Raw genomic sequence first — 12,831 nt, 5'->3', positions numbered from 1 at the left:
CTTCTCCCTCTCCCACTCCCCCTGCTTGTGTTCCCTCTCTCGCTACCTCTCTCTCTGTCAAATAAATAAATAAAATCTTAAAAAAATAATGTATTTATTTCATGTTGGGGGAATCTCCAAAATGCCAGATCGTATATGGCAAACTAAAAGGTGATCCAAGCCACACAAACGAGAAGGATGCTTTATTCTTAATGCGAGTGGCTAAAATAATGCAAAAGACTTAAAATTAATAAAAAATAGATTTTAATTCTAGAAACACAGAATCACTTCATTAGTTCTCTTATGGCTGATCAAGTTACATTAAAAAAAAAAAAAGCTAGCGCACGTTAGGGATAATTACTGAGCCTCCCCATGCCTTGAATGATGCCCAGTATGTGGCAGGTGTTCAATAAATCTGCTGCATCATGAATAACAGATACTATTTACCATCATCTTTGCAACAGGCCTGTTCATGAAGCTTATGGGACATAATGTATGTTATTCATGCATATAAACTCTGTAAGTGGATATTACTTCCTCTGTTTTAGAAATGTGAAAGGCGGGGCACCTGGGTGGCACAGCGGTTAAGCGTCTGCCTTCGGCTCAGGGCGTGATCCCGGCGTTATGGGATCGAGCCCCACATCAGGCTCTTCTGCTATGAGCCTGCTTCTTCCTCTCCCACTCCCCCTGCTTGTGTTCCCTCTCTGGCTGGCTGTCTCTATCTCTGTCGAATAAATAAATAAAATCTTTAAAAAAAAACAAACAAAAGAAATGCGGAAGGCTTTCACTTTTCCAGTTTACAAAGCAAGTAGAGAACAAGATCTGAAGACAGGCCTCTGTTTGCACCAACGTCTCTGCCCTCTGGCCTCTCTTCAATAATGCCTTATAAGTCAGTGTTCTTTCCTCTTAGCCATGCAAAGTACCATGTCAACTCTATATTGAGTTAATCTATTTGAAGATAGTTCGTATACTACTCATGTTTCTTCTGTACTTTTACAGAGGCTAATTTTTCCCAATACAATTATCTCATTAATAAGTGAGACCATTAATTAATTAATATGGAATCATCTCATGCTTGCTAATTCAACTCAGTTGCCACAGTCAAGTGTCACGTTCACTGATTTTTAAACTGTATCTGTTCCCATTTACTGACTTTCAAACTGTATCCATTCCCGGGTCCTACACCCCATCCTCCACTCAGCCTATCACCCCTCCATTCTATGCTTATTCTTTGAGAAGACAATGGGGCAGTCCTTTCATGGAATAATTATCTCCCTTTCGGAGCTATTTCTGGCTGGAGCACACCCACGTGATTAACACACAATGCCTGCTCCCAGGATGCGGCTTGCAGAGAAAGCCTTTCATCTGCAAGGTAACTCGGGGGTCCTGGCTGCAACACTTTGTCTCAGTGACTTCTGCCTGTCCAACGGGCCTGGCCCTCCTCCACCCCTACCTTGTAGACATCCAACTCGCCGCACTGCCGGTCAAAGCGAGTGTAAAGCGCATTGAGCATGGTGATGACCTGCAGGGGTGAGCACTGGGAGCAAATGGCTGTGAACCCCACGATGTCTGAGAAGAGCATGGTGACGTCACTGAACTTCTTGGCTTGCACAACTTGCCCTTGCCACAGCTGCTGCGCGACCTCGCAGGGAAATATGGAGCACAGGAGATCCACCGTCTTCTTCTTCTCCTCCTCCAAGGCTTGGTGGGCTTGCTCAAGGGTGGCCTTCAGCTTGCCCAGCCTCTTCTTCAGGCCATCTTGCGCTCTGGCCTGCTCCCCTATCAAGACGACATCCCTCAGTGCATTGTGAATCGGGATGTCCGAGAGGTAGAGCCCTCGTCCCGTAAAATCTTCTAATCTGTCCACACAGGGTGACCCCAGGAACAAGATGGCACTGGATTCGACAATGTAGATCATTTGGCCTTTGAGGTCCATAACCTGGGAAGCAAAGGCAAACCCATTGTCGTGGTTATTTCAGTTTCCAACACCTTTCTGAGACAAAAGAAAAGGCAGAAGATACAGTGAGGATCCCATTATGTTTAAACTCGATTTTTTCCCTACCTGCTGAAAAGGAACAGTATGCTTTCTTATAGTTCTGATTTACTGTGCATTCTAAAATGCATGTGGACATTTGAGGAACGGCTAGATTGGAATAACTACATAGAGATCATGATTTTCAATAAACCATGCAAAAAAATCCTTGCTTCGAGGCTTTCTCACTAGGGGGAATGCTGATGCTTCTGCTATTATTTTCTTTTTTTTTTTTTTTTTAAAGATTTTACTTATTTATTTGACAGAGATAGAGACAGCCAGCGAGAGAGGGAACACAAGCAGGGGGAGTGGGAGAGGAAGAAGCAGGCTCCCAGCAGAGGAGCCCGATGTGGGGCTTGATCCCAGAAAACCGGGATCACGCCCTGAGCCAAAGGCAGATGCTAAACGACTGAGCCACCCAGGCGCCCCTCCTATTATTTTCTTTTAATAGTAGCAGATAGTGTAAAGGATTGTACCGGGGAAGCCTTGAGAGATGTGAGTGGCCGATCATCCTGGTTTACTGTATGAGTGAGAACAAATATGTCTAAGTGTGTTCACCGCAGCAGAGTCAAAATCAACCAAAATATCCTTCAGTAGGGGGCAGGTTAAATTAAGTAGAGGACAACCATATAGTGGGATTCCATACAGCCTTTGGAAAAGGGAAATGGGACTTCATGACATAGAAGAATGTCTGAAATGGGTTGTTTAGTGAGAAAAAGGAAGTGGCAAGCAGTATTTTGTTTTGTTTCACACAAAAAATGAACATCTTTAAGTATTACCTATTTTGAGCCTTTAGCTACATTGCTTTTATGATAAAAAGTGGTAAAACTGTTTTCATTTGGGGAACAAACTGCCCATCTCGGAATTATGCACGTTTAAAAGTTAGATGCACGTAAGCCTGAATATGACCTTTGCTTGTACCATCAACTATGATTTTGCAAACTCTTTCCTTGGACTAAATGATTCTCCCAATTCTCTACCATGAGAAGAACCCCCCACAACATTCTCTAACAATTAAAAAAGTTATTGCTTTTCCATGTCTTTTAAATATTGATTAAAAAATCCGTTTAGTTGTCTCCTCTAAGAAATAGTCGTTTTTGTTCATTTGTTGCAGAATAATGCCTCTTGTTACCCCAAACTGCCAGCTATTTGATGATGATTGAAAACATATTTTTATATAAATATTTATCTAATTCGGTTTATGAAATACTCTGAGAGGATTTTAAAAGGTAGACCACATCCAATAAATATTTGTAAAGTAATGAATCAAAGCAGAAAGCAAATGAATGAAGAAAGAATTTTGTTTCAAATTTATAATTTGAAGTCTTAAAATTAAATTAGAATTGTCTTAAACAAATGTTTTATCAAAACATTTGAAGTGATGCCTATCTTTTTACCTCTTTGTTTCTAGTCCTTAAGGAATGATTTCTCTCATACTCCAGCTACCGTGACATTTTCCTTACCCTTGAAGATTTCTTCACAGAGTTGTCCCACCGCCGCACGCGGACGACAAACTGCATGTTCAACATAGCCATGATTCCACTAAACGTCTGGTTGACTTTGGGAGTCAGAATTTCAAAGTACTCTTCAAAATTCGGCTTTCCTTGAAAGTCCCTCCGGTTCATCAGCCTTCTAATGCCATTGCCGAATTGCAGGATTGTCAGGTCTTTGTCAAACATGAAATGGAAAGGAAACGTCTTACAGAAGAGGGAAGCGGGAATCACCAGCGAGGACTGGGGTTTGCCCGGAGACAGGGATGGTTTGGTGCTTTTGATATGAAGGGAGTACAACAAATAGGGCTGATTGGCGAACTCGCTGCAGTCATTTCGGAAGCAGGGAGGCAGGAGTGACACTTCGACTTCGGTTTCGTACAACACGCGAGCAGCGGCCTTAATGATGCCAGGAAGAATCAGGGATGTGATTCTCTTCGGGAAAAAATAGTACACGTTCAAGAAATCATGATCTTTATCCAGGCACAGAATGGAAGCGTCCTCAAACCTGCCTCTCTTTTCTGCTTCTTGGCAGTGGCTGCTCTGTTTCAGAAGGGTGCTGAAGCTATTTAAAAAATCTTTCAGAGTTCCTCCAACCACACCTAGGATGTGTTCATCTTCCTCATAACATATTTTGAAAAGCTCTTCCCCAAGAGATTCTTTGACGATTTCCACTGGAACTCCTGAAAGCAAAGAACACATTTCTCTGCCACATCAACTCTATCATTCTTGGAAGAGCTGTACAGTTACTACTATTTTTTTTAAAAATTTAAAAAATACTTATTTATTTATTTGACAGAGAGAGAGAGCGAGCGAGCACACAAGCAGGTGGAGTGGGAGAGGGAGAAGCAGGATCCCCACTGAGCAGGGAGACCGACGTGGGGCTTGATCCCAGGACCCTGGGATCATGACCTGAGCCAAAGGCAGACACTTAACTGACTGAGCTGCCCAGGGGCCCCAATGGTTACTACTATTTTTAACACGATTTGACTTGAAGATTTAGCTCCCTTTATGGCTGGTAAAAAGAGTTTCAACCAAAATTAACCATCTATATTCAGATTATCTACATCGATGAGTTTCTACAACTCTGGAGACTCCAAACATAAATTCCCCATCAGGTAATTACAAAAGAATGATAAATTAAGTATAATACACAATTTTTAATCTCCCTGAACAGACTGATCTTACAAAAGAACAATCAGTATTACAGAATCAGGTTCATTTCAGAAAAAGCTCTCCCATCATTATGTTAATGACAAACAGTACATCTTGACAAGGGGGCACTGTCCCACCTGGAGGGCCTCCAGCTGTAGGAATGTCAGATAAGAATGAATTTAAAATCACCGGTCATGAAACTCAATTTTGTCATTTTTCTCTAGAGATGATATAAAGTCATTTTTAAGTTGTTTTTTTTTTGTTTGCTTGTTTTTTTGCTTTTTTGGGTTTTTTTTGGCAAAACAAAATTCTTGTTGCTTAACGTTACCTGAATGAATATTTGTTTGGTATTTATTTACTTCCTATAACTTCTCCTTCCCTAATCTCCTTTATTCTTTAAATTCTGTGTATCATTTTTTTTTCTCATCTGCAATTTGGAAAAACAATAGCGCCCTTTTCATAGCACTGTTGTGATGTGGAGAGACTATGTTTAGAATAGTGCCGGGCTCCCAGGAAGGGCTCCGTATGTCAGTCAGCACTGTCATCGTCATCACTAAATTCTTAATAACTTGTACCTGTAGAAAGATTTAACCCATTGGTCCATGTCCTTCAACTTTGAAAAGGACAGTATGACAAAGTTATTCATCTACTTGCTTCCCTCAAACTAATTATTAATATGAGAACAATGTTAATCCTTTTTCCCAGGATTGCTTCCAACCTTTAAAAAAATTCTTTATTTTACTTTGTTGAGTAAAATTTTTCATGCATAAGTGAGGAATACTTAGCTAAGTTCAAGGCCAAAGCATGTAAATGTCTGTGAGTCAGCTTCCCATATGCAGCTTTATCTATGTCTCAGCAAGTAAACATTATAAAGAAGAGGAAATGTTTTCGGTCAAACAAAAATACACTGCATGAAAAAGAATTATTCTTTATATTAACACAATACATAATACTGAATACTGCCCATTGGAAGTCACCAAAAAATAAATATGAATATTTTAGGAGAAAATTTTAGTTCTACAGATAACTATTTTTTACTAATAGAAAATATTAGTTCGTAGGAAAAATATTAATTTTGTAGGTATAATTACTCCCTAATTACATATACTTAAGCAATTCTATTACCTGCTGCAATTGCTTGGTCTGTAATTATTTTTTCCAAGTCTTCTCTTTCCAAAGATTTCCTGAAAATATATCAATATCTTCAATTATAAACTGACAAATGAATGCTACAACTTCTAATCAGAAGATGTCCACACAGACATGACGACAGAAAATAGTCTGAGCTGCCTTTTCTGTGGAGGCAAATATTGACTATCAAGTTTACAAGAAAGGAGCAGTGACATGTGCAACCCCAAAATATACCTGATTTGGAGTGTTTCATCATTTTTTGAAGCATATTTACCTTTTAAGTTAACTTTACTTGGGCTAATACTATTGAGGTTTACACTGGCAGGGGACCAGAAGTATGAAATGGCCAAGTGGGGGATGGTAATAAATCCACCAGGTTTTTTCTGGTAACACAAGGAAGAGGAAAAATTTACTCATTGATGGATTTCACTTTTTATATTTCACTGTCTTTTTCCTTTTCTTTTCTTTTTAAAGATTTTATTCATTTATTTATTTGACAGAGAGAGAGAGAGAGAGTATAAGCAGAGGGAGCAGCAGGCAGAAGGAGAGGGAGAAGTGGGCAGAGGGAAAAGCAGACTCCCCACTGAACAGAGAATCCAACTCAGGACTCCATCCCAGGACCCTGGGATCATGACCTGAGCTGAAGGCAGATAGATGCTTAACCGACTGAGCCACCCAGGCACCCCCACTATCTTTTTTCTAAAGCAAATACCTAGCATATCTTGCTTCTGAGTTTAAGGTTCTATATATTTATCTCGCAGGCATTATTATAGTGAGCTATGTGTACAAAATTAGTAATTAAAGAAATCTATTCTTTATTCAATTACTGTGTGGTTTCTGTAGCATAGAAGTTGATAATATTTTGACTGATAAAAAGTTTTGGTTATTTCCACTGGATGACTTATTGATTCATGTTTGCCTTATTTTTTTTTTTTTTATGATTTCTAATACCGATGACTTATTATGACCAAATTGGCCAAATTACTAACACAAGTTAAAAGACACCTAAGGTTCTATTTGTAGTTCAATTTGCCATTAGATAAGCCAAGTTTACAAGCAGGCAAAAATCTAAATTTTAAACAGATCTCAATGAAACACAATACATGTAGAGAAGTTTCAAAAGGAAATATTTTCAAGAAGGAAAACTGCTCAGTCCACTACTTTACCACATAAAGGTACATTGCTTGTAATTTTTTAAAATGCTAGGTAGAAATACTTTCTTATCTAAATTGGTTGAGGCTCACTATATAATTTTATGTTTAGTTTGAGTCTAGATATCCCCAAACCTCTTGTTATACATTATTTTATATTAATCATCTTCAGATTTGCTTATTTTTCTCATTTAAGCAATTTCTATTTTGTTTTGTTTTACCAAAGAATGAGAAAATTTCTGCTCAGGGAACCCTAATTCTGCCAATTCCTTGCACCTGTGATATGAGATGTGTGCAAAACTTAGTCCAAACAGCACATAATGCAATTAAAAATAAGTCCCCTATCTTTACCTTCAAAAAAACAAAAGGACTAAGCTTGCATATGTGCCAGCAGATGTGTGTGTGCTTGTAGACACACACACACACACACACACACACACACACACACACACACACACCAGCCATGCACAGATATAATGATGTGATCAAAAGATCCTAGGAATAGAAACAAAGCAAAAGCGCTCTGTGAAACCAACCCAAAAAGATATCACAATGACTGTATTGAAATTCATTCACTTAAAAGGTGGGGAGCAGGGGGCTCCAGTCTTCATTTGGGGACAGTTTATTGTTTAATATATTGATTTTTTTTGCTTTTCAAATCATATAAGATAATAAACAGTCAAAAAAAAAAAAGTTATGTTCAGTGGTTGGCAGGCTGAGAGCAGTGGAAATGGCAGCTGACTTTCCAAAATGAAGATGGGGGAGAAAAGGAAATGAAAAATATATCCAAGAACTAAAAAAGCAAAGCAGAGAGAAGCCATTTAGCATATCAGCAGGCAGTCATGAGAAAAAAGGTTTGTCATCTTATTTCAACAACTGAATAATTATCATTAGCACAATTTAAAAGTATGATCAGCTCTTTAAGAAATCAAGGAAGTGGTAAAAAAAAACTTTTCAGAATTAAAAAAAAATTTTTTTTCTTTTCTTTTTTTTTAGTTTTGAGGTATTTTTAAAGAGATACACTCCTGGGAATACAACCTAACTGAACCCCCGCAGCATCTAGCTTAGGAACATTTCAGAACACGAAGCCCTGAGAATCAATTTTGAGCCAACTGGCTGCCAAGGTCTTAAGCAGACAGACACAGAAGCGTAGCTACAATGACTTCTGGCTATCTTATCAGCTTGACTGAGAATTAAGGTCAGAGGCATTCTGGAATGCTTTTCATATCACTTGTGTAAACAAAGCTTCTGTCAGACACATAGATTCACACTCTCTCCTTCTGGACTCTTCCTGACCCCTTCTTGGCTTGCCTGCTGCCTGCAGTCTTGGACCAGTTAGTCAACAGGGAAAATTAAGGACAGATAATCCACTCATGAGAAATAGATGAATGAATGTCTAAAATATTCCTCACTATGGTGTGGGTTTGCAAAGCTGCCGTGTTCAATTCTGCACATTTGAACCCAAGTATTTATTCTATTATTTACAAATGAAATAATCCTTGAGAATTCCAAGGAATCAAAAACAAGGCCAATCAAATTATCCGCCAGCAGTAAATGTGCCAAGATATATTTGAAAAATGAACTCTATAAAGCAGATTTTTAAAAAAATCTTATATACTAACGCTTTATAGAAAGCTTTCCTTAAAAATGTTCAAAGACAGAGTGCAAGAAAAAGGTATAAATGGAACTGATTCTGTCAGTGCGCACAAATATAACCAGCTGGTTATGAAAATGCAGAAACACGTCCTCCCCCAGGATTGATAAACAGCTGCTGCCTCAAGCCCCCTGAGTCAACCCCTCCCTTTTGACCACCCTCCCTACTTCGATTCTTCTTCAATCTCCTGATGCAGCCGCTGAAACTTTAACGCGTGCGGGAGTTGCTGCAGCCCCCGCGCTGAGACCCTGCTCCACCTTCTGGCAGGAGTCTGTACTGATCACCCGGGATCCCTGCCTTACCTGTGAAGTATTGACATTACCTCTTTGTAGGAAATAGGCCTTATGGCTTGTTCAAAGCTGCCCTATACTATACGGCAACATGGTTAAAATCATGGGCTCCCGAAAAACCCAGGCTTGAGACTCAGTTCTACCTTTTCCTAAAAAGCTGTAAGTCCTGAACATTTTATATAAATCTAAGTTCAGGGATGTATTCAATGTGAAAAATAAATGCACTTACTTTCAGATTAGTGGCAATTAAAAACCCTTAGTCCAGTTCCTCGCACACCACAGTGATTTGAAACGGGTCAATGCATTCACTAAGTGGTGGCTGTTTGCAGGGAATCAGTAAGTGGAACGGGAGGTTCACACAACTCAAGTGGTTCGATTTACCTGCTTTCTTTTAGTTGGTGTTTCGCCAATGTCCTCTGAAGTGCAAGGTGCAGCCGCTCCAACTAAAAATGGAAAAGAAAAGTTGTAAACATTCCCTTAAACAATAATTTACTTGAAGACAGGTATTTTTTTTTTTTAAGATTTTATTTATTTATTCGACAGAGATAGAGACAGCCAGGGAGAGCGGGAACACAAGCAGGGGGAGTGGAGAGGAAGAAGCAGGCTCATAGCAGAAGAGCCTGATGTGGGGCTCGATCCCATAACACCAGGATCACGCCCTGAGCCGAAGGCAGACGCTTAACCGCTGTGCCACCCAGGCGCCCTGAAGATAGGTATTTTAAACATTTGTCCTGGAAGTTTCTGTCAAGCAGACACGTGATGAATTTACTGATGAGTGTGGTGAATTTATGCTTTGGAAACAGACTGGTTTCCTATAAGTTTCTCAACTCTGGGAAGAAACAATGAGCTTTGACTAATTTGAGTCTGGATGATGTGGGCTGTGGCTCACTGGCTTTGCCCTTTGTGGGTGGTCTCGCTGAGAGCCACAAATAGGGTCAAGCTGAGTTGGAACCCAATTAGAAGACTCCAGTTTGATAATGCAAGGTCTTCCACGAAGAATTGTGGGCACCACTTCCTCTGGGTCAGGAAATCCTCTTGGATGTGCTGCCAATGCTTCAATCTTAGCAGGGCTCAAGCCAAGCCAATTCCTGTTCTCTTCACAAACCCTACACTCTGCCCCTCCTGCTGATTTTCTCAACCACAAATGGGAATTTATGTTTCATATTTCATTTACATGTCCTGGTCTGGAAAACTCTGGAGCTATCTCTGTCTTTCCCCTTTCTCTAATCCCTTAAACCCAAGCTTTCACCAAGGTCAACTGATTGTTGATTTGAAACAAATCTTGCATTTACCTTAACTTATACTAATCTCCTTTCTTTGAACTAATCATTTTCATCAAATACTTATACTTTTACTTTCGTTTATTGATTTCTGAGTATTTCAGGAGTTTCCCCACATTGTAAGTTATTTGTGTGTAAGCCTCCATATACTTTATGAATACCTGAAGATATATTAATCTCTCTTAACGGCTTGTTTTCTCTAGCTAGTTGGTAAGTAGGACGTAGATAGAGCATTGGTGAACAGGTCTGCCAATGTTTTGCATTCCCTATAAAAACCATATGTATCTATATGTGTATATATATATATATATATATATATATATATATATATATATATATATATAACTGTTGATTCTTTCTGTAGTTTGCCCAGAGGAAAGTGGAGAATTTTCTGGTTACATTCCAAGTTGGGAAATTCCTTTTTCCCTAAGAACTATTTATATCTCTCTTAACAGTTTCCACTGGTCAAGTGAGGTAACAGAGTTAAGCAAAATAGAGCAAGCTTCTGTTTTAATAAAGTGAGTTATGGAAAGGACTTTCAGTTTTAAAGTGCATATAGACCTTACAGAAAAAAAATTTAGGATTTCTTGAAAAAAACAGAAATGAACAGTTTGCATTGGATGAGCAATAACACCTTTTCAGGCCCTTCTATTCGACTACTCTGGAATGACATCTCCCCACTCTAAGTCTGCTAAGGATACTTGCCCCCTCCCCCGCCAAAAAACCCTCAAACAAACCCAAAACACCACGACTATGGAGTTAAATCTAATTATCTAAAACAAGAACTATAATGCTGTCAAGTGCTGTTTTGAGCCTCTTCTTTAGGTTGCTGATAGAATTGAAACATTAAATCTGTTCACATAAAAAAAATCAGTAAAAAAAAAATTTGTATTTGATCAAAGATGCTGACATTTGGACAGCTGAGGAAGTAAGCTACACTGATTGCCACACAGTCCAAACACGTCAAGCACTGGGACATCTACTGTTATGATGCAAATACCCTCAGTTGTCAGAATTCTAGTCATTAATGCCAAATGTACGCCTTTACCCCCTAGAGTTCCTATAGCTTTGTCTTCCCTTCCATATGATGCTCTAGTCAAATTATGATGTTTATTCCTATGAGTTCACAAACAACACAGATTATTCTAAGTAAAGAAAAAAGGTAAAATATAATTTAGAATTGGTATTTAGAATGTTTTTAAAAGAGATTCCAACATGTGTCTGACTTCAATGGCAGGAATTCAGAATTTATCCAACAAGATAATGAAGCCAACATGGTAATGACAGGACCCAGGGAAGGCATGGAAGCTTTCCAGCTTTCCTATCCTCACCATCTGTTCGTCTCTGTGCGTCTCACTCTGTTCTTGGAAATGAGAGTCCCAACCACTTCCCAGACGATGATGCCAAACAACTCCCTGAGAAGGACGACATCGCTCATCCCAGCCAAAGCTGGCTGTCTAGTAACTGGGGTGGGGTGAGAATAATGAAATATTTCCATTTCAAAGGCCATTAACCAAAGCACTATTGTGCTAATGTTGTATTGGAAGTAAGTTCCCTCAACTTTCTGTTGATTCTAATTTCTCCATCTTCAAGCTTCAATGCTAGTCTCTTCTTTCTCAGTCACTCTAGCCATACTGCTGACAGCAGTAATGCTCTACCCTTGGAAAGCTGTGTGACTTTAGTCAGGTCGTTTAACTTCCCTAAGTCCCTCCTGGGAATGAACCAAGATTACCTCTGAAGTTCCTTTAAGTTTTAAAAGTCAGCAGTCTGCGCTTCTTCAGTGCTCCGGACAAAGCAGAGAGGTGGTGGTGGGTGAATTAAAAATGTTCAGTGGATTATTATAGCTGGAGTCGGATTAGATCAACATCCAACCTCCCAGATTAAGTGAGTTTATTTAAAACTGTGAACGCCGCCAGAGGGAGGAAGACATCATGAAAACTTGTCAGCTACTCTTCTCATTAGCCCTGCAGCGGAAGAGGAGCTCTCCACATACCCCTCTATTCCTAAAATATGTGACCTCATTAGGTACGTGCCCAGTCCTCAAGGTTCTCTTATAGGTGGATTAACAGAAGGTGCTCCAAATCTCGAAGTGCCATGAGGCTACGCAGCTCACAGAGCTATATCATGAAGTGTCCGAGCTAATTTGCAAGCACACGGCCATGACTCTGACTCATGGAAGCAGGTCAAGTCTGGCTTGCGCAGAGACTTCAGACGCAGAACCGGAGGAGGAAAAGGGAGATTTTCCCATCTCAACAAATTGGCAGGGAACATATGATGCTCTTTGGAATTAGAAGAAAACGGACAGAAAATAAGTTATTCTTCAAGGAACTTAATTTTAAGAGAATAGCTAACATCTACCAGGCACTTATGGTATGGCAAGAGCCATACATTAATTCCCTTCATGCTCATTGAAACTCTAGGGAGTAGGGCCTGTTATTACTACCATTTCACAGACAAGGAAGCTGAGGATAAGAGGGGCTAAAGAGTTGCTCAAAGTCATAAAGTTCATCAGAATGCACAATCCTGTTAAAAAAGAATTCAAGATCTTAAATATTTGAAGGTTACATACAATTTAAGAACGTGATCACTTTCAAGAAGTGTTTTTATACCTTTCCAGGAAATAGTCTACATCTATTATAGCCTTGCAGGTGAGAAAGCAAGTGTTTACA

General features: G+C 39.4%; 1 protein-coding gene across 4 annotated transcripts in view; it reads right to left on the bottom strand.

Moving 5' to 3' along the window:
* Nucleotides 1–12,831, bottom strand: part of GUCY1A1 (guanylate cyclase 1 soluble subunit alpha 1) — a 66,514-nt gene that overhangs the window by 20,846 nt on the left and 32,837 nt on the right. For all 4 annotated transcript variants that reach the window (XM_045798767.2, XM_045798769.2, XM_045798768.2 and 1 more), the window contains 4 exons: nt 9,264–9,325; nt 5,782–5,840; nt 3,475–4,184; nt 1,433–1,918 (listed from right to left, as the gene is read on the bottom strand). In XM_045798767.2, coding sequence (XP_045654723.1) covers nt 1,433–1,918; nt 3,475–4,184; nt 5,782–5,840; nt 9,264–9,325 — 1,317 coding nt within the window. The remainder of the gene's footprint in view (nt 1–1,432; nt 1,919–3,474; nt 4,185–5,781; nt 5,841–9,263; nt 9,326–12,831) is intronic.

This window comes from Ursus americanus, chromosome 13, assembly GCF_024610735.1.
Source record: "Ursus americanus isolate L20-20 chromosome 13, mUrsAme1.1.p, whole genome shotgun sequence".
Classification (NCBI taxonomy): Eukaryota; Metazoa; Chordata; class Mammalia; order Carnivora; family Ursidae; genus Ursus; species Ursus americanus.
This window is presented reverse-complemented; position numbering and strand designations above follow the sequence as displayed.